This window comes from Malaclemys terrapin, chromosome 4 (genome assembly GCF_027887155.1).
Source record: "Malaclemys terrapin pileata isolate rMalTer1 chromosome 4, rMalTer1.hap1, whole genome shotgun sequence".
NCBI classification, from domain to species: domain Eukaryota; kingdom Metazoa; phylum Chordata; order Testudines; family Emydidae; genus Malaclemys; species Malaclemys terrapin.
Genome location: NC_071508.1, coordinates 128,859,836 through 128,882,448, shown reverse-complemented (window position 1 = coordinate 128,882,448; position 22,613 = coordinate 128,859,836). Strand labels below are relative to the sequence as shown.

Below are 22,613 nucleotides of genomic sequence, written 5' to 3'. Positions count from 1 at the left end.
ATTGGGAGTTGGGCATCTGAGTGTTAAAGACAAGAACACTTCTGTAAGCTGTTTTCAGGCAAGTCTGCAGCTTTGGGGCAAGTAATTCAGACCCTGGGTCTTTGTTGGAGCAGACGGGCGTGTCTGGCTCAGCAAGACAGGGTTCTGGGGTCCTGAGCTGGCAGGGAAAGCAGGGGCAGAAGTAGTCTTGGCACATCAGTTGACAGTTTCCAAGGGGGTTTCTGTGATCCAACTCGTCACAATATTACTCAGCTCCCCTCTGGAAAGCTTAAGTAAACAGATAATCTTCAGTACCCTGGCCTAAAAGCAAGGTTGATGATTAAGGGAGAAACTGTCCAGACTAGGGTTGCCAGGCATCCAGTTTTCGACTGCAATGCCTGGTCAAAAAGGAACCCTGGCGGCTCCTGACCAGGCAGTTAAAAATCCAGTCGGCAGAGTAGCAGGGCTAAGGAAGGCTCCCTGCCTGCCCTGGCTCTCCGTGGCTCCCGGAAGCGGCTGCCATGTCCTTTGGCCTCTAGGCACAGGGAGGCTCTGCGCACTGCCCCCGCCCCAAACGCCGGCTTCGCAGCTCTCATTGGCCGGAAACCACGGCACTTATTCTGCAATCAGAAAGTTGACAACCCTAGTCCAGACCTCAAATTAAAAAAAGAAGGCAAGTATTTAAAGTGTGACAAAAATATTTCTGGTACCTTCCAGAACATCAACAGGTACATCTTGAACAAACTGCTCCCACCATCTTCTGTACATTGGCTTTGATGTCCACTCCTGAATTTCAAACTTGCACAAACGGCCTGCCAGATACATAACTGCAACAGCTATGATCTCAGGTTCCCACTGCAGTGACAACGTAGTACAGAGACTGGAATATCAAAGAACAGTCATTTTAAGATAACCCAGATAGCTGCTTCACAAGTCTGAATACCTGATATCTACAATGTATTGTTGAGACAAAGCAGATGACAGTTAAGTTTTAACATCTCATTCAGATAATTTTGGATTAACAAAACTAGGATTCCCCTGTCACAAACTAATTTACCAAACTAAGATCTTTGTTAATAGTACTTTGATATAATAGTAATTTGATTTTTAAACGTGCAAAGCACTATTATCTTGCAGCAACAAAAAGCAACACGAACAGATTTAAAATACTTGTTCTCAGGAATTTATTTAGAAAAAGAGTCTGACATACCAAGATAAAGTTTTCACAAAAGCATGAGGGAATTTGGCTGCACCAGATTCCAGTTTGGGTGATTACATTCTGTTTATCTAAAAATTCCTCCTGTAACATCAGTTGTATAGGATATTCTTCAAGTTCTGTCCTAAACAGTTGTTTATTTCAGTGGCAGGTGAAAGGATTTCTACGTTTATTTTGTAATGCATTTGGGGATTATTTTGGATAAAATGCACTTAAATATAAACAATGAATCATGGGAATTTTAAGACCAAATACTCCAATGCATAAGTTTTAGTTCTAAGAGGTCTAGAAAGTTGTCCCAATTAGCATATGTAGTTGTGAAGGCTACAGTAAAGTTGACTTTACCACTACTTCTCAATTGGTAAGATTAATCATGAAATACTCAGCTTGATTTGCAATTTAAAACCCAAGAGCCAGCTTTTCTTAGGTAACCACTCAACTCATTGCTAAGTTCTATAATATAAGCTCTTCAAGCACAAAGTCTGAAAATCTGCCATTCAGTGATCTAGCCAACTAGTTACAACAAATTTCACACCATTCATTCATTGACCAATTAACTATGGGTTCTTTTGTTTAGCACAAGGTACTAATAGCAGTTATGTTAAAAAAAACTCATTAGTTTATGGATGACTGAAGTACACAAAGCATTAGAGCGTACCCATAGAGGGGAGTCATTTAGTAGTTTCAAAACTAAAAATGCAAAAGGTACATAAAAAGAACGGCCGTACTGGGTCAGACCAAAGGTCCATCAAGGCCAGTATCCTGTCCTCTGACAGTGGCCAATGGCAGGTGCCCCAAAGGGAACGAACAGACAGGTTATCATCAAGTGATCCATGCCCTATCACCCAATCCCAGCTTCTGGTAAACAGAGGCTAGGGACACCATTCCTACCCATCCTGGCTAATAGCCGTGGGTGGACCTATCTTCCATGAATCTATCTAGCTCCCTTTTGAACCCCATTATAGTACTGGCCTTCACAACACCCTCTGGCAAGGAGTTGCAGAGGTTGACAGTGCATTGTGTGAAAAAAATACTTTCTTGTGTTCATTTTAATCCTGCTACCTATTAATTTCATTTGGTGGCCCCTAGTTCTTGTATTATGAGAAAGAGTAAATAACACTTTCTTATTTACTTTCTCTATACCACTCATGATTTTATAGATCTCTATCACATCCTCCCCTAGTCGCCTCTTTTCCAAGCTGAAAAGTCCCAGTCTTATTAATCTCTCCTCATACAGAATCCGTTTTATACCCCTAATAGTTGTTGCTGTCCTTTTCTGAACCTTTTACAATTCCAATATATCTTTTTTGAGATGGGGTGACCACATCTGCATGCAGTATTCAAGATGTCGGAGTACCATGGATTTATATAGAGGCAATATGATATTTTCTGTCTTATTATCTATCCCTTTCTTAATAATTTCCAACATTCTGTTCACTTTTTTGACTGCCGCTGCACATTGAGTGGATGATTTCAGAGAACTATCCACAATGACTCCAAGATCTCTTTCTTGAGTGGTAACAGCTAATTTAGACCCCATCATTGTGTATGTATAGTTGGGATTATGTTTTCCAACGTGCATTACTTTGCATTTATCAACATTAAATTTCATCTGCCATTTTGTTGCCCAGTCACCCAGTTTTGTGAGATCCTTTTCTAGCTCTTCGCAATCTGCTTTAAAAACCTTTCAAGAAGTAAACTGGATTAGAATTTCCTTTCTTAATGTTGCTTCTACATCCATGGCACTTAGGTCTATGTTTATATTACAGCTAACACAGGATGCCTAGCCCTCTGCTCTGAAACCCTTTAATGGATGTTGCATAGCATTATTTTTCACAAGGTCCCATGGGATAAGTCTCACCACTCAGTGTGCACTAAGCATAGTGCAGGATCTTAAGGGCTAAGTGAAAATCTTAACCAAAGTAGACGTAGTTTAAATCCACATTGATGACAGTATGGAACAAAGCTGCGTAAGTCCAGTAGTTTTTCCAAGGGCATTTTTCTGAATTCCAAGTATAGTGCTGTCTCAACAATACTATTGATTTTTCTGAATTTACAAGAAAAAAGTTTCTCAACTGCCATGCTGCATATTCAACCTGGGATCTGAAAGTCAAGCTAGATTCTTTCCTTCCTATGTATCACCATCTGCAATAAAGATGATGCAAGCCAAATGGTACAGTCACACCTGTGCCAGAAACCTTTCTTCAACTTATGTCACCACCATCACCCATGTAAACCAATTATCTCCATTTGGGTTGTACAGGTGTTCAAGACTGAGAATTTGAGCCTAAATCCTAATCTTGCATACCTAAAATTAAGCACCAGAGTAAAAGCGACCTATTTTCAGAGGTGCTGTGCACCCCAAGTCTGACTCAAATCAATGGGAATCATAGGTGCTTAGCGCTTTTGAACAATCAAGACCAGTTTTCTTTGGATTTCTAAAGTTAAGCACTCTAGTTAGAAATTTGAGAGTAATTATACAATTGTGTTGATGCACCAAGAAATTACCTAGCTCGTTCTCTCTCATGTGCTGGCTCTACAGTGCTAACAGAAGTGTAGTACACTAAGTTTATTTAAGCGTCTGAGGTATGCAGAAATGACTCAATACATCTACTAAGAAGGTGCTATTTTTACATAAACATCTTCCATAGTTAAATTCAGTTGAGCTACAGCTGGTTACAATATAAAATCAAATATTTTGCCTGGGTTTTTTCCCCAAGTGTTGTCTGATGAGACAGACAAACACCACTTATACCTGAACCTATTTACTGCACTGCACAATGAAAAATATAAAATATGTTGCACAAAGACTATATTTCTGGGACTGACCTCTTCCCAGGCCAAGACATTGGTTCACACCTCTCTTCCTATAGGTATTGAAAGCTCTGGGATTTGGCTATGCCCTTTCTGGCCTCACTGTATGGATTGGAAGGAAGGACTGACCATATTCCCTGATCTGGGCTTTCCCCTGAAGTTCCTGATCTAAATTTTATCCTAGAATAAGAGGAATCCCTTCAGGTAAAAGCTCTGGAGTGAGGGCAGAAGGAGCATGGCCAAACCTGTGATCCATGGACAAACATGAACTGCCTTTGGAATGGGCACGAAGACTGTGCATGACGGAGAAAGAGGTCAGGGTCCAGAATAAACTAAGAGATGCTTACTAGCTGAAATATTTAAATGTCTGGAAACTTTTTTTTACCTGTCATTTACAAATGTCCATGCCATTTGAACCAGTTTCTGAATTTTGTTTTTATCCCCTGAAAGAGAGAAACAAAAAAGTTTACTAAACTAAAAAGCTCACAAAATTTAGGTTTATAAACTATTATAAATGGAAAGACTTCTTAAAAATGGTATCTTTGTAATATTGTAATCTTTTCAGGTATATGAGTTAAAACTGATCTGTTACGGGTGCAAACCTGTTGACATTCTAACCTCATGTTTTCATATGCTCAAAGTCCCCCAAAACATTTGCCTTTCGCACTGAATTTTTTGAGTTTTGAAAAATGGTAGGGGGACCCAGAATTGATTTGTAAGTGGGAACAAATTCAATGATTTTTTTTAAGGCAATTTAAAGTTAAATATTTATTGTTTGGAGACTGAACAAGTAGCAGGAAAAGAACTTTTCACCTGGGCCAGTAGGCCTAGACAGGAAAGCATCAAGGAAGTTTCCACGTTATACCAGGCCAGGAAAAGAAAACCCTTAAGCCACTGGATTCAAATGATTTATACATAAGGCTGTAAGTCTATCATGGAGGTCATGGATTCCATGACTTTCCATGACCTACATGACTTCTGCAGCAACTGGTGCTCGTTCAGGGGCTGCGGTTCCTGGCCAATGGGAGCTGCGGCAGCCAGCATTTGTGCCCCTCCACCACCTAGGAGCTGCAGGGACACGGAGCCGGGTAGGGAGCCCCTGCCAGCCCCGACAACCCTCTCGGCCCTCCCCTCCCCCCGTGACCTGTCCATGACTTGTACTAAAAATATCCGTGACTAAAACATAGCCTTATTTATACACAATAGTCATACACTGAGAAAAGTGACATGATCTCTTTAACATCTTAAAGATTGGTTTGAGCTGAGGACTGCAAGCCAAGAATACCTAAATTCTACTAGTTCTCACTCTGTGGGCTTGGAAGTCACAACCTCTGTCCCAGTTTCCTTCTGGGTTAATATGGTTAATATTTCTCTCAGATGGTTGGTGAATAGATTAAAGTTTTTAAAGAAGTACAAATCAAGTGTGCTATTTAAGAGCTGTTCAATATTGTTCAGCAATGCAACTCTTTATATTTACCTTTGAGTTGTTTGGCATATTTGAGAAGAAACTGGTATGGATGTTCCACTTGTAAATCAAACTTTATTGTTTGTAATAAGATTCTCTCCAGGACCATCACTTCCTCCTAGACAATATGACAAAGTAACCACAAAATATATAATTCCCTCTTTTATTCATGAACATTTGATGCTCATTTGAAATGTGACCTTATTTCCAGTTGAATTTGTTTCGCTTCAACTTCCAGACACTGGATATTATTATGCATTTGTCTGCTAGATTATCTTTCCCCATGCAGGTATTTATAAGACTGCGATCAATTCACCTCCTAGCTTTCTCTTCAGTTATTCCCTACCATTGATGGCCCTGACCTTTCAGAGGCTGAATCGCCTACTTTAAATGTTAGCATTCCGAGATTTAACTGCACAATTTGAGTTATTACTGAACCTCATTATGCTTGAATCTATTAGTTTCTCTTAAATATTCTTAACCTTTAGGGTTATTTACCAAGTGTTTACTTCAGTGAATGAAGCAACTGAATTCATATTCTCACCTCCATTCGCCCACCTCATTATCTAAAATGCCTAAAACAGATTAAAACTCCATTTTGGGGTGAGCTGTTCTACATTTGGGATGGCAGATCACAAGAGAAACACTTGGGCTAAGTTTCTGAAAAGTGAATAGGGGGTTTGGGTGCCTCAGTTGTGGCATACCCATCTGGACACTTTAAAGAGGCCTTCTTTTCAGAAAAAGTGTTAAACACCCATCCTATGGAAAACTCAGCCCCTGTAAGGTGCCTCAAGATAGGTACCTCAAAACTGCAGCATCCAAAATCACTAGTCACTTTGAAAAAAATCTTGGCCACTGATGGTGACAGCTGAGTATCAACTAAGAAAACTGAAGCTATCACAGCAAATGCAATGGCAAAGCTAACTGCTAAATAAACTATGAAATATAAGCAGCATTACTCAGAAAAGTAATACCAACAGCACATAGTGAGATTTAAAAAACTAAGATCTCCCATAATCTTTTAAAGCAATGGCATCTAATTAAAAATAAGTCATATTTCTCTGAAAAATGTGTATATACTATAGTTACAAATTAACATCTACAACTACTACAACTGAAAGAAACTAGTGCCAATTTTTCCCCCCCAGTTCGTTTACTTTGTGAATTTGACAGCATTTTATGTAGTCAATTTCACAGTTTACACTGTATAATCAATCAGTTTCTCTTTTGCTGAAAACACCTTATAAGCAACAGGAAAGCTGAAACACACTTAAATTAGACTATATATGTGGCAATATACCAGAAAATTAAATTTTAGGTTTATTTGTCTAACTTGAAGAATAAAGTTGACAGTGCCCTTTCAAATGAGAATCCAATTTTCCTTTTAGCTCAGAAGAGAAATAAAGCCTGGAAATATATAGCGTAAATATTAACTCTGCTAAAATTAAATTAAAAGTAAAAGAATCATAAGCATGAATAAATTATTTTACCTTTGGGTCATCACCAAACTGTCCAAATTGTACATCATTTAGTAAGCTACGAGCTGTTTTGATTATATCTTTACATTTTTTTGGAGTTTCTTCAACTTTTCCTGCCAGGAAGAGACAGCAGGCTCCAGTCACCTAACAAAGAAAATTCTGTAAGAATGTCTATATTTACAATGCCGCATCTATATACTAAAAAAGAATTGTGTTTTAAGTGTCAGTTTCAACCATCAGGTTATGAGATGCTGTTTCTCAGAGAATAGTTAATAGAATTAGAAGCTCAGGCAATGATTATACGCGCAATTTAGCTTTTCCTATTTTCACGTAAATACAACCTTTTGGAAGACAGTCTATTAAGTAGCATTTTAGTTTATTTAAAGAAATACAACCAGAGGTTTTTGTCTTGGCATAGAGAGCATTGCCTCACAAGGGGGTTTAAAAACGTAATTATACATGTAATTTGCCTTTTCTTTGACCACTTAGCCCCTGCTGCAAATCACAAATTGTTACAGATTCAATTACATTAACATAACAAAATTGTAACAGCAAGATAAAACATTTTCAATATATGGAAAATATGAGAACTATGTAATACTTTGTGTTTAAAGCATGTCTTGTTTGATTTACAATTTAATGTAGAAACAATCATATGTAATTAAAATACTCCAAATTATCCTTATGACATACTTCTGCAACTCTGAAAAGCACAATATTAACAGAAAGCTTAAACATTTAAAGAAACAATATGTATAAACTATAACCGTGGCAAGATATTTCAGGGGATTATTCATAAACATGAGGTTTTAGTTAAGAAATGAGGCCATCAGCCTTTCTTAGTTGCCATCACTTTAAATATTGCATTCTTAAAGCAACCATGGAATTAAGAAGTCAATGCTGTAAATACTTACATATCTTGGGAACTGTTTGAAGGAATGAAACATATAAAATCGATGAAAATAAATTATTCCAGTTGCCAAAGTGTCATAGTGTCTGCGCTACACAATAAGGATTTAAACAGTATAAATCAAGTTCAAAACACAAGACACATGAGAGGAAGCCAAGTCAGAGAAAAAGCCTGTTTTGAACAAATAAGCTGACTGATTCTCTAATATCTGATATTTTTAAAGTTTTGAAAGCAAGTGTGATGTTTTATCCAAAAAGTCCCACAAAAAACACAAGGTTCCTGCCCTGAGCATTTTTTTAATCTAATTCAGGTGCAGTAGATATCTAGAACAGTGTAAAAGGCATGGCTACAGAGTCAAGATAAAGTTCACCCTGGTACAGAGGGTCCATAACACCATCTGCATGACGTAAGCCCCGCACCTGACTTGGAAAAGCCAGCAATAATGGCAGGCTTGGAGAGGAGTCATGGAATTTAATGATCACAACACCCAAGCAAGTGGTGGAGGCATTGAGACCATTGTTTCAACTCAGACTGGGAGTACAGCCAAGAGAAGGACTTTCCCTGTGGCTGACAGGTGGATTTTGCTTCCCCTTAACTCTCCATTAAAATGTGATTGTTAAGGGCTGATGTAGCTGAAGTGAAATCCAACTTTAGTGAAGATCAAAACTATAGAAGCTAAAATTTTTAATGAGGAACTGAAGGAGAAAAGGGATTATTGGTATACAAAAGTGGAAAGTAATTCCAAGTATAAGGAATGGCAAGAAGAGAAGAAGCTGGGAACAGAAGAAAAAGATGGAATAATTAGGAGAGAATATACAGAGGGGCAAAATGCACAAGAAAAGATGTAAATTCAAAAACATGCCTAAACAGAGCCTTGAAGGGAAAGACCATGAGCTTTTAATTTCTAAAATCACCACACAACTGACAGGCCACTTTTCCCCTTTATGTTGTCACTTCATTAGTTAAGATAGTTCATTTGTTACAGAAACTAGGATTCAATTAACAGAGGAAAATGTTCAAGTAGAAAAACATTAAACATCAAAGATGTTTAATTTGTACAGTATAGTCTTATTTCAAAAACATCACTAAGATTTTTAAATTAATGACACAAATGCACAAGGACCACTCTTGGTATATTTTTTCTGGACTTTCTAATTCATAATGCTACAATCATACCCTGAAAATATCAACTCAAAAGGATACAGTCCCAGACGTGTTCCTACATCAAATATGAATCTGGCTCCTTCTCGGCGGTATCGTGCCTCAGTAGCTGGATCAAGTCCTTCTAACTGTGATGGTGTATGTGCCAGATCTTTTTTATCCCAGTACCAACATGGTTTTGTGTGGTCCAGGTTTGCCAAATTTACAGAAGGGCTGGAATTTTCTTTATTTTCCTTCATTTATTGAAGTAGAATTGTTCCTGCTTGATACGTTTTCAGACAGCAGCTTCCAAATAATAATAAAAAAAAATAATCAGATAAAACTGCAACAGACCAACATTTTTCATCCTGAGATAAGTGATATTTTTGCTATGCACACATACACTATACATGTCACAAGGTAGAATGGAAAGATGACCTGAAAGAAGGGAAACATATTTGTGTATTTTTTGCTTATTAATGATGCATAAAAAAGGCTTGAAAAGTTTTTTTGAAAAGATATTTCACTTGTGAAAAATTCAGGTTTCATCTACACTGGTTTCCCCTAGTCTGTGGGCATGTGGAAAACGAAGAGAATGATGTAAATGCCAAAATAAGGAAACTTAGGCAAATAAGTGACTACAAATCTCTTATTATATTTGCTCACTTGATCTAGGGTGTATGCCATGTTTCAGAGTAGCAGCCGTGTTAGTCTGTATCTGCAAAAAGTACAGGAGTACTTGTGGCACCTTAGAACCTAACAAATTTATTTGAGCATAAGCTTTCGTGGGCTACAGCCCACTTCTTCGGATGCTTCTAGGCCCTAAATGGTTTAGGAACTACCTACTTGAAAAACCATTTCTCCCCCATGGCACAGTAACACACTGGATGGACATAAACAGGAGCCCTGCTGGTATAAATGAATTGGGGTCTGCAGCCAGAGCACGCCCTTCTTTGAAATCTACACCTCACTTCCACATAGACGCTCCCCGACTTACGCAAGCATTCTGTTCCGGAACACCTTGCGTAACTCTAATTCTGCGTAAGTTGGAAACGTGAGGGGGGGAAGAGACGCGCCTCGGGGCGGGGCGACTCAGGGCGGGGGGGTGGGGGGGTAGAGCTGCCGCAGGGCTGGGAAGGGGGTGCAGGCTGCCCCGGAGCTACGGTGGGAGAGAGGACTCTCCCCAGCTCTCTCTTCCGGTAGCAGCACCTGGGCTGGGGGAGTAGAGACATCTCTCCCTTCCGCAGCCCGGAGTGCCTGCATGGCATTTAATAGGCTGCTCTCACACAGAATGCTCTTGCTCCACACCAAGCCCCTCCACACTTTGATCCTGCTGAGCTCGACTTACCTGCCCATATCTGGTGCAGAGGGGCAGAACCCCAAGATGTTTCTGGGGCAGGCCCAGCCCTTGTGCTGTGTCAGGGTCAGATGCAGCCTCACTGCCGTGTTGTGGATGAGAGGAGCTACAAGGGGATCTCCTACCTCTGTGCAGTCAGTGGCCTGTGCTCCCCACTACCACACTGGAGCCTCCACATTTATTCACAAATAAAATTTGCACAATTCTAAAATATCGTGTGCAGGATTTTTTATTTTTTGGTGCAGAATTCATTCAGGAGTAAAACTCTCAATCCTTTGTTTCAAGAAGTTTCCCATCAAAACCAAAACAGACAAAATCTGGTACACTCGATATTTTAACAACATTAAACTAAGTTTTATTTTAAAAATCCTCTTTATACATCACAAAAGGCACCTCAATGAGCTCATTCCTACCCTCCTTAGTACAGCACCTTCAAACATAAACCAGTTGATAAAGTGAAACTGCTCTTGGAAAAGTTCACACTACCTCATAGCCAGCAAAGAAATATTGATTTAATCCAACGTACAGTCTGGACTATCCTTCTCCTACCTGTGACACAAATAGCACACCCGAACCGAAAAGCAATGTTATGTTTTTTATGACACCAGGCTCCCTCAAACACGGGAATTCAGGGAGACACCGAACTAAGTAAGAGAAACAACGCACAAGGCCGGCTGGCACGGTAGCCGTGTTTGCACGCATATTTCCACACAGCCCCTCCCCAACTCCACGGCCCCCCGCACCGCAAGCTCTCAACCGCGCCGACTCAGCCCCAGGCCTGCGCCCACCCCACCGCCCCAATCCCCCGCTGCCTCAGGGCCACCGACCACAGCCACCCCCGCCATTTTTTGTCCAGGATCTCAGTTTGCGCCTCACTCCATACCCAGCGGCCTGGCCACAGCATCCCTCCCCACTATCACAGCCCCTTCTCCTCAGCGCCCCGGCCCTCGCTCCAGACCCAGGAGTCCCCTCCCCACGGCGTTCCAGTCCCCATTCACCCAGCCCTGAGCCCCTCGTCACCCCCAATACCACTCTGAGAGACGCTCCCCTCGAGAAACACTCACCAATCAAGCACGCGAAGGTCCCACAACACAGCGAGGCCACTAACGACAACGACACCTTCGCTCCCTGCGCGGCGCCATCTTGGGAATCGGACCAAGTCGCTCCCGTACGTCATTGCGTCAGTGTCGCGAGGGCACGGCGCCCACGTTCCCACCGACCAATGAGAATCATAGCCATAGCTCTAACTTCCACCCTTCTCCGTCACACGCTGAGCTGAACAGGTCTGTGCGCACCCTACCGCGGTAGTGTCGAGGAAGACCAATCAGGGAGCAGAATCGAGAGGATTGCAGGCCACTTCAACCAATAGGAATCGAAAGTGGTAGGAGGAATTCTCACCAACCGGGAGTGGCCTGGCCCCTGGTCCCTGTTTCCGCTACTCCCAGTGGGTGAGCGACAGGGGCGGTGGCGAGGGGGCGGCCTATGGGATTGGTTGGTTGTGGCAGAGCTGGGGGCGGGCCCGCTGTGTGGGTGCGACTCAGCCAATGGCGGCAGCGGGGTGGGATCAGTGGGCGGGCCGGGCGTTGGGAGTGTGGGGCTCGGGTTAGCTCGGCCGCCACCTCCCCCCTTCCCCGGGCAGCGGACGGTGTCCGGTGAGAAACGTGGGCGACTCCGCGCTGTTTCCTAGAGGAGGCGCCGTCGCGGTCTCGCGGGAGGTAGGGACCCACCGAGCGCTCCGTCCTCGTCTTCTTTTTTTTGGGGGGGGGGGCAATCCCCCGCCCACCAGCCCTCTCATCCCTTGGCTGGGCACGGGGCGCTGCCCCCTCACATCACCTATGCCCCGCACGAGCCAGCCTCCCCGGGAGCAACTCTCTCCCCCCCATTCCCCCTACGCATCCACTCAGCGCCCAGGCCTCGCCACCCGCTCCCCCCCAGCGCCACTCTGAGCTCGCTCCACCCCGTGACTCCCTCTCTCAACCGCCGCCCCCATTTCTCCTAGGGGTACCTTGACCTCACCCCATCCTCTGTGTCACCTTCCCTCCGGTGCGGGAACAGCTTCGCCCGCCCGTCTCCTCGGCTGGGAGCACCCCGCACCGAGCACCCCCGTCCTCGTGCGCTGATCGCTGAAAACCTGCTTCCCGCACCCGCCGTCTTGGTGGGACAGGCTGTCCTCCTCCTTCCCATCCGCCCCGTCTTCCTCCTCTCGTCTGTTCCTCTCACGCACCCACTTGCAGTTCCCCCTTCTCATCCCTCTCCTACTCTCACCCCGATTCCTTCTGTTGGTGCGGCAACCCTCAGGCCGCTCACCCACCACTCCACCTTGCTCCTCTCATGGGAATCACTACCCTGCTCTGTCCCCCATTTTGCCTTTTCTCTTCTGCTTCCCACTCACTGTCTTTCTGGAAGGAGACAACGCTGACCGAGATGGGCAGCACTTCATCACATGTGCTGCAGCTCTCCCACTTGCTGCTTGTCTATTTCCCTCTCCCAGTGTCTTGTTAGGGGAGGAGAGAAAAACATTACATCCCAAGCCCACATGCTACTCACTGCCCTGTATCTGTGTGGATGTTTTGCTTTAATACCCATTTGTAGGCTCTGGAGGTATGAAATTTTCTTCACTTCTATGAAAACTGGAGGCAATTAAATCCACTTCCTCTCATTCATCTTCCTTCCCTTGCTCCTCCCTCCAAAAAAGTGATAGCAAGGGTGGAGAGTGAAAGTAAACAAATTGCTTAACTTGACTTCTCCATGATGTTGTCCCTCCTTTTTTGATTACAGGGTTCACATGTTTTAAAAATGTTTAAATCAGCTCCCCCTTCCTCTTTGCTTTCCATAATTCTCCCACACCTCCAATTCTCTGGGTCCATCTCTGTAGTGTTTCTGCTCATATGTGAGAGTCTAGTTTCCTGCTTCATAAGCAGGTGGGCAGGAGGAGGCTCAGATTCACTGATCAATAATTTAACTTTGGTTTGTACCATTTTAAGCACTCTTTTGTTCTCTCTTCTCCCATCCACTTTGTGGCTTTGTATTTTATTTTATTTCATTTTTTGTAAAAGAATTAAGTCCAGCAACTGAAATACCCTGAATGCTTTAAGCAAAGTATCTTTTAAATTGATTGATCTGCTGGGGTATTACTTCTCCATGAGTCTCTGTGTTGCAACCTTCCCAACTCAGTACTGAAGCTGCTGCTGAAACTGATGCCATGGCAAAGCTGTTTCTACAACTTCTTTTCCTGCTCAAAGAGGATTGGTTTAGACTAAAGTACCACTTGAAAAAAATATAAAGATGAATTCATACTGCTGTTCTCTTCCACAGTAAAATGGCAGGCTGTGATCTCCCCAAATGTTCCATTTTACCTGTGAAATAAACACCTCTCCCTTTTTCTCCTCCCAATCTGTGATGTTCAGTCCACATTTCAGACCAATGGCTAAACTTAGGCTTCAGTAGCTGGCAAAAGGGGAAAGCCTGTGTTCTGAAGGAAGGGGAAAGGACTTTTTTCCTTATTAAGGTGACCTAATGGAGAAATGTACTGTTTTTTCAGAGGAGCAGTCTTGTTAATGTGTAAATAAATAGCAAAATACTTACTTTTTATTGTACTATGCACTGAATATCGTTTACTGTTTCATTTGTTTTTGAAAACAACATAGTATAAAGAAGCTACTCTAGGTGTATGGATGAATGTGATGTTTCAGATATTATCCAAACGTCTGGCTCCTAATTAAAACTAGACAGCCGCTCAGTAAACTACAAATACACAGAGAATATGTCTTCAGGGGCAAAAAGGGTGTGTTTTGTCAATTGTGTTAGCTCAGTCAGGTTAATTTAACATGACAACTTCGGACATGCTAGTCTGCATTTTAACAGGGCTTTTCAATTGTGTTAATTGGATTGAGCTAACACAATTGAAAAACATACACTTTTGCCTGTCAAAGCAGGGCCAGAGATAGTTTTAGGATTTCAGCCAAAATGTAAGCACATAGAATCAAAATACTCGCATGTCCAAGTAAAGGTGGACTGAGCTACAGACTGGATGCAGAGTTGAATTTCTCAAAGTCCTCTCTACTGACAAATACTGTATTTGTTTTAACAACAACAACAAAACGGTCTATCCATATATATGAGATGCATGCATCTTTATTAGCAGTATTGTTCAGTATTTGTATAGTGCAAGAATGTGTGATTAGAATTATGGGGATTTCCCTACCAGATCCATAGTGCAGATTGCACTGAATTGTACATTTAAAGCAGGTTTTAAATCAATTAATCAAACATTAAGCTTTACACAGATGCTTATGTAGACTTGTCCCACTGTTATTAAAAAACTATGTCAATGTATGCTCACAAGGGGCCAAATTAAGGTTGCACAGGTAATGTTCATTTTTGGATATAATACAGCAGGGGTAGGCAACCTATGGCACGCGTGCCAAAGGCGGCACATGAACTGATTTTCAGTGGCACTCACACCGCCTGGGTCCTGGCCACCGGTCCGGGGGCCTCTGCATTTTAATTTAATTTTAAATGAAGCTTCTTAAGCATTTTAAAAACTTTATTTACTTTACATACAACAATAGTTTAGTTATATATTATAGACTTATAGAAAGAGACCTTCTAAAAACGTTAAAATGTATGACGGGCACGCGACACCTTAAATTAGAGTGAATAAATGAAGACTCGGCACACCATTTCTGAAAGGTTGCCGACCCCTGTAATACAGTATGATTGTGTCACATGTACATTCATAGATGTTTAAACTATTTTATCAAGATGTGTTTTTACTCTAATCTAGTTGAGGTTTGAATTAAAGTTATATATGTGAATGTGTCTTGCCCTTTTCCCCTCTGCTCCTGTGCAGCCCTGAACACATCTCTACTCTACTCTTCGTCTGCTCTAATCCAACCCACACCCTGACTCCTGTCTCCCTCCTCCTCTGTTTCTATCCAACCCACCTACCCCAGCTGCTGCTTGCCTCCATTTCTCAACCCTCTGGTCCTGTTCTTTCCCCTCTCTGCTACACCATGCTATGGTTTCTACAACTTCTGCACCTTGTCTCCTCTACTCCTCCCTCCCAATCCATCTGCATTCCTGTCAGGAACCACCTTTCTTCTGCTTCTTGCACCAGCAAAAGGGGCATTGAGAGCAGAGGAGAGACAGTTTTGCAACTCTCAGTTCTAGTGTCCTGCTTCACAGTGGACTCTGGCAGTCATCAGTTGCAGGGAAAATCCTTCTTAGCCCCTCTGGCCTTGGGCTGGAGCATGCTCAGTAGACACAATCCTGGGAGAATTTAGCTGTCAAACTCTAAGTCACCGCTGATCATGTGCAAATTGAGACATTTCAGAGTCTCATAAGGTGATCAAGTTTGGGCAAATTACCATGGGAAGGGCAAAGGCACATCCCTGACACCAAAGTCCCAATGCTGAATTTCAAGTCCTTGCTCCAAAATATGGAAGTGCTAGTTTCTTAATGAAATGACTTAAGAATTTTTTTTAAAACATCTTCTTTTCCCCCAGTTTTGTTCTCTGAAACAGTTGAATGGTTTCAGCTGAAATTTTGTAGAAAAATTTAGCCTGAGGCAGACTCGTGACATAGGAAACTTAGCCCTAATGGTTAAAGTTTGGTAAAGTTATAAACAACTTAAAACAGGGTTTTATAATGGTGCTGGGCAGTCTTAACCATAAGTGTCATTATTTGCACCAGTTATAATAGTTTCCTGATGTTGTTCTTACATCCTGATTCACTTGGACCTGAAAATAATTAATCAGTTGAGATTGGCAAATTCATTCCGGAACACTATTCATTTGTATCCCCTATATATCATTGGCATTATTTTCAGCTTCTCTTGACTGGTAAGTCTAATATGTTTGGGCTAAAAAGTTTTGGCAGAATTTAGAAGAATGTAATTCAGAGTTCAAGAGATGAAACTTGGTATTCTAAAAAGTATTTGGAATTGGATTTTACTCTACTACTTTTTGTATCAGTTTAAAAAGTACTGACCAAAAAAATGGACAGTAGAGAGAACGTCACTGTGGTAAGAGGCAAGGAATATATTTTCTTTGCTTCATAAATTTACTTCTGAATTATAATATTCTAGTTTAGAATGACATATCAAACACCAAAATAGAACACCATTAAAAAAAAAAACATTTTTTAAACTCTTTTCTTTATATTTAAGCTAGAAGGGTGATTCTGAGGTCAAAGCCATATTTAGACTTTACTTTTTCTATGTTAGTCTTTCTGTGTGAAATTCTGGTCTAATCCTTCCTTGTGAGGAGGTACACATTTAAGATATGATACACAGTGGTCTAGTTATGCAGCACCCAACAGAGGTAAATCAATATGTACCTTTCTCCCTTTGTAAGCAGTTTGTGCAAATACCTGTATCTTCCATTTTTTCTTTTTATAATTTCAAAAATTCTTTAATCCATGCTTTATAACAAAACCTGCAAATCTCTTTTATATCCAGGTTGTAATCCTAGATCACCTTGATCGATTGGTCCATCAGCCCTCACAGAGAGAGCACCCAATCACAACAACACATTTGTGGTATTTTAGCCAGTTCTTCAGCCACCCACTGGCCAGGCTGTCAGTGTCACCGGACACCCAATCAGCATAAGGCACTGCAGCCCAGAACCCCTGAGCAATCCGCCAGCCTCAGCCTCCCACGTAGTTGGCATTACAGGTGCCACACCACTGTGTCCAACATAATCCCAGATATTAGGGCAAATGTAACTTCAGTATGTTCAGTTTTGCTGCTGTTGGAGTAAGCAGTCAAAAAGAGGGCTTCAATTCAGGAAATACCACTTTCCATAGTTGAGGTAAATGAGGGCTACATTTTTGTAAAATGTTAGCATCTCCTTTTTTCATATATAGCTAAATGTTAAAAATATGAAGAAATAGTTTCTACATTTAAACTGCCATTCATTTGTTTAATTGTTTTAAATTAGAATGATATAATGTAGCAATTAGAATAGCAGATTTTAGGAAATATTGGAGTATATGGCAAGCCATTTATAGAGTTACTTTGAGAGGTGGTTGGATTCTGGAGTAATATGACAATTTGAGTTCTCTAGGACCAAAGCAGATCAGGCATGTTGCTTTCTAATGTTGAGAAAATGGATTAGTTACCTCTGGTTGCCACCTATTAGATAGAAATTAAAGCTAGCCTTGGATGAGTTAACCCCCTTGTCCTTGCAGGCAGGAAGTAAGTACTACAGCTGTGGTTGACCAAAGGTGAGGCCACTATGCAGATGACAGCCTTAAAATTAAGAGATGGGCTCACTCTGTATTCAGATGCTTTGAAATGATTAAGTGGCACTGGAACAAAGATGATGATAATAAAAATCCTTTAGCCTTCAGTCCTGCTGATTGGAACACTATCGGATTTCTTAAGCTTTCTTTTACTACCTAAGACTTGAAAATTACTTCACTTGCACCATACTTAGAAGTAGTGACTTCTGAAAGGATGAAAAAAAATTTCACTTACTGGCTGACATTTGCATGTTTTTCTGATAATTGACACAAGAATGTACTGTAATTCTTACCAAAGCCTAGAAGTCCTCTGTAAATTCACATGAATTATTTCTTTTATTACATTATGCTAAATATGTGGCCTTTACTGACTTTATTTTTTTGCTGTGATAAGCACAATAGTTTGTTGAAAGCTAACCTGGGGGTTTCTAAGAACATCTCAACTATCCATTGTATTCAGAGGTGTTTCTAGTTCTGCACGACCTAATAGTTAGGATCCTACCAAATTCACAGGCCATTTTGGTGAATTTCACGGGCATGGGATTTTAAAAATCATAAATTTCATGATTTCACCTATTTAAATCTGAAATTTCACAGTTATAATTGTAGGGATCCTGACCCAAAAAGGAGTTGTGGAACGGTTGCAAAGTTATGGGGGCGGGGGAAGGGGTTGCAGTACTGATATCCTTACTTCTGCGCTGCTGCTGCTGCCTTCAGAGCTGGGCAGCTGGAGCGCGGCAGCTGCTGGCTGGGAGCCCAGTTCTGAAGGCAGAGTCACCGCCAACAGCAGCGCAGAAGTAAGGATGGCATGGTATGGTATTGCCACCCTTTCTTCAATTTAAGAGGAAGCAATAACTTGTATTTGGATCACTAGGTGTGAGGTAACATCTTAAACAAAGTTACATCTTAAAACAAAGTTAACATTTAGTTCATGATTAATAAGGCTCCATGTTTGTCAAGGAAGTCACGGATTCTGTGACTTTCCGTGACTTCTGCAGCTCAGGCAGCCCCTGGGCCAGGCACACCGGCCACTGCTGGGGCAGTCTTGCCCTCGCCCTCCAGCAGCAGGAGTTTGGGTGTGAGGGGGAGATTCAGAGCTGGGGATTGGCGTGCTTACCAGAAGGGCGACAGCAACTGCAGAAGGGGGCTTGGGGCGGAGCGGCGGCAGCACGTGGAGCTAGGAGGTGGGGTCCCCGCTTCCCAGGAGCCAGGTAGGGAGCCAGCCCCACCAACATCCCCCCCTCCCAGCACCCCTGGCACACACCCCCTCCCGGGTCCCTGCTCCCCCCGTCCGAGCACCTGTAACATCCCTGGGCCGTGACTCTTTTCCCCCCCCCCCCCCCCCCGAGGACCTGCGGTGCCGCCCCCAGGCCTCGACCCCCTCCCCAGCACCCGCAGTGCTCCGCCCCCCCCCCCCCGGCCACCCTTCCGAGCTGCTCCCCTGCCCCCCCCAGTTTTAGTCAGGAGTATATAGTAAAAGTCATGGACGTGGTGAGCTTCAAAGCTGGGATGAGCCCATTGCATTTCTGTAAAGGCCCATGGAATTGGGGAGGAGCACATTTACTCTGAGATAGACTGAGTCTACCTGTCCAGTGGCAGGGACAGATGTGAGATGCCAGCATGGTAGCTCAGAATAATTGCCTGGAAAGGAGCAGCCTGGCAGGCAGTGGTAAAGCACTTCAGCCACTTTCTCCTTGTATCCTAACTAAGGATGGACAGAAAGATGTTGAGGAAAAAATTAACAACCGGCACAAGAATGTCTCACGTCAGGCCCAATAGCCATTAAGTCACCTGAGGACATTTCACTTAGGAGTTCTAATAAGCTGTAGTCCTTGCCATTAAGTATATTTAGCCTTAAATCTGTTCCTTGGAGACATCTCAATTAACTGAATTATGCAGTGTGGCATAGTTTTGTATCTTTTATTTTATTGGTTATAAGTTGAAAAAGAGAACTCTTAAAAATCCCTGCAATATTGGAAAAAACTTTTCTTACCAAGCTCTAATGTTATGTGAAGCAGGAATACAATTCTGGAGCTGTAAAAGGAAAAAGCAAATGAAAAATTCTAGTGTGCTGAGATACCTATTTCTCTGCATTTTCAGAGCATTTGTACGAAGTACTAAAAGGTTGTGTGTGTTTATCTTCAGGTCACCATTAAAAAAAGTAATATACAGAGGAATTGATGGCTTAGGAAACTCTTAATGAATATAAGGCATTTCTGCCTCTAGGTTGGCAGATTATATCAAGTTGAGGTTAGTAGTAACCAAAAGTTTTTGGATGGTCTGTGTGAAACAAGTGAGTGTGTCTCGGTTCAGTTTCCAGTGGACTGACCCCACTAGCATAGTGAGCACAATTGCTTCTCATGTTTGGCAACCTTGGGAAAGAATCCAGTAGCTACATCAGAATGGAGACTGAACTACTTCTTGCTCCTACAGGTGGTCACTCTATGGCAGTGGTTCCCAAACTTTAACAACCTGTGAACCCCTTTCACTAAAATATCAAGTCTCGCGAACCCCCTCCTAAAAATGAATATTTCCAGGGATTTTCTCCTTTACCTGAGTATAAATTATAAAAGCAGTGATCTTGGAAATATAAAATTTGTTTTTATGACATGCTTATTACACACTATTTATTATTATTTATCATTACAGTATTTTTATTACATTACGAAAATGGCAACATTCTTCCGAGATCTCACTTTCTAGCTTGTATCACTTTGAATAAACCTGTTATAAGACAAGGCTCATATGTTTCATCAAGGAGTATCAGATGTGAAACAGCATGAAGGTATTTAAGAAGCCAACTCAAAGAGTTCCTCCTACACAAGCATTCAGATCTTGAGCAGTCCAGGCAAACAATGCACATTACAACAAAGCTTAAACTTGTTCTTCATAATAATTTTAAAAACAATATTAGCTACCTATTTAATTAAAAAAAAAAAAAAAAAATCCGCCTTCCTTTCCATTTCTTATAAGGAGTCTTGAAGTTTAAATCTCCTCAGTGTGATAGATATGCTTGCTTTGATTTGCTTACTCTTGGAAGTCCAGGGGCTCCGGGCTGCTGGCCCTGTGCTGGGGTCCCTAGGGACAGCTCTGTCCGCCATTACAGAATTTTTTTCACGAGAACCCCCTGTAGCCCTCAGAGGTTCACAAACCCCAGTTTGGGAACCACTGCTCTATGGCAGTGCCATGGAAGCTTATACTATTGTTACAATTACACAATTATAGCGTAGGACCTATAATTTAACAATGTTGCAACTTCACTGTGCTAGTATCCCAGAAGGCAGTAGTATAAGACAGGATTCAGGTGTCTGTAGTATTGCTATCTGACTCTGAATAAAGATAGATGATGTGGTAAAAATACCCGAGTCCTGTCTGTACTACAACCAGCACTGCTGTTAACACTTCTGGAGATAGAGCAGTGGTGAATTATGGATCTTAAATTTGCAGTTGTAGAAACAGCTCTGCTATGTGTATTTTGTGTTTACACAGAGGACTTCAGTTTCCAGGGCTATCAATTAGGCATCTTTCATAATCACAGAATTCATATCTGGAGACAAAAGTAGCATGTGTTTACAGTGGTTTTAAATATTAGCACATGAACTTTTGGTAGAAAATGTTACCTAATAGGTGACTTCTTAATTATGCAAAAACTCGGTTTAACTGGGCAGGTTTAACTAGTCCACAAGGGACACTTTCTTTTGGCAGTCACCATTCCTCCTCTTCCCCCCCCCCCTCCCCTATCTATATATCTATCTCCATGGCAGTCTCCATTAACTAATAAGTGTAGACTTATTTGGAAGGGTTTTTTGGTACTGTATGAATTGGAGAGAAACATTTCCAGTTAGATTAGATGAAACATGTTTCCCATTCTTCCAGCTCGAAGCATACGAGCAATTTGTTCCCAAACAATCCAAATGTATTTTACAGCTGGATTGATTGAAGCTCAAGGAAGTCATGTGATGTACTTGTGCCCCAGTCACCAGCCCAGCTGTAAAACTGGGTAAAAGCACAGGACCTTTTTGAAAAACAGATGCTGTATCTGACTTGGAGTTTTCTGGCTAAATAATCAAAACTAAAACATTGCATCAAGAATAAAACTTTTAGATACTGTGTTGAGTAGTTTAAAAAAATTGAAACAAATGCATAGACTTGTAAAAAATCATTCATGACTTCTGCAAATTATCTTGCAGTGTATATATGAAGTAGCAACCTGAAGTGTGCTGTACGGGCTTCTGTCATTGACTAAATGGTGTTACCACCAAGTCTGCTTAAAACCTCTTACTGGGGAAAAGGAAAGAAACTGATACTTTGGGAAGCACTTACAATCGTGGGCATAGCTTTTTTGCTATCTTTTTAAACAGCCTATTCCGTCTACTGATGAAAACATCAGCGGAAAATGATTTCCTCACTTGGGTCATAGTGTACTTTAAGAGTAAGGGTTGCTGGTGTATTAGAATAGTTCACAGTACAAACCTACATGAATTAGTTATCAAGCACGTTCATATTATTCCTATCATTATTGACCTTGAGATTAAATAGGGAGAGTGAAGGGGAAAGCAACTGTTAATTTTTTATTTAATTTTTAGTATGGCATTATTGATTTGCATTTGTTTTTATATTAGTGCTTGCCTTGTTTTTCAGATTAGTGATAGCTTTGGTATGAAGTTAGTTTTGGGGTCTATTGTTGTACACACTTGACACATTTCTCCTCATACTTTAGAAAAATGTCCTTATTTAACCTTTAAATCAGATTTAGCTTTTTTTTGCACATTCATGTATGGGGGAACATTAGGTGTTCTATTGCCCTCTGTTAAAAATGGGCACTTTTATGTAGGCATTTACATGTTACAGGAACTATATTGTCTATGAGCTGGTCACAGCAGCACTGAGTAAAACTGTAGTATTGACTTATGTGGCATTGTCACAATATTTTTCTTCCTCAAAGTATGTACTATAGAGAAGAATCTTACACTGGTATCATTGTTGTCATGGCAAATCACAAAGGGACA

The 22,613-nt window shown here is 41.6% G+C and overlaps 2 protein-coding genes across 3 annotated transcripts in view; one reads left to right on the top strand and one right to left on the bottom strand.

Moving 5' to 3' along the window:
• The window catches only part of CCNK (cyclin K), a 28,682-nt gene extending 17,129 nt beyond the window's left edge, over window positions 1-11,553 (bottom strand). The window contains exons 1-7 of one of the 2 annotated variants that reach the window (XM_054025004.1): window positions 11,424-11,553; window positions 9,066-9,308; window positions 7,867-7,948; window positions 6,965-7,096; window positions 5,487-5,592; window positions 4,395-4,452; window positions 690-859 (exon numbers count right to left, since the gene is read on the bottom strand). In XM_054025004.1, coding sequence (XP_053880979.1) covers window positions 690-859; window positions 4,395-4,452; window positions 5,487-5,592; window positions 6,965-7,096; window positions 7,867-7,948; window positions 9,066-9,262 — 745 coding nt within the window. In that variant the 5' untranslated portion in view covers window positions 9,263-9,308; window positions 11,424-11,553. Of the gene's footprint in view, window positions 1-689; window positions 860-4,394; window positions 4,453-5,486; window positions 5,593-6,964; window positions 7,097-7,866; window positions 7,954-9,065; window positions 9,309-11,423 lie in introns of those variants that run through there. The other variant, XM_054025005.1, reaches the window with a different exon arrangement.
• A 391-nt stretch (window positions 11,554-11,944) lies between these two features.
• The window catches only part of SETD3 (SET domain containing 3, actin histidine methyltransferase), a 75,820-nt gene continuing 65,151 nt past the window's right edge, over window positions 11,945-22,613 (top strand). Inside the window, exon 1 of the mRNA XM_054025938.1 lies at window positions 11,945-12,074. The gene's annotated coding sequence lies outside the window, so the exon portion shown is untranslated. The remainder of the gene's footprint in view (window positions 12,075-22,613) is intronic.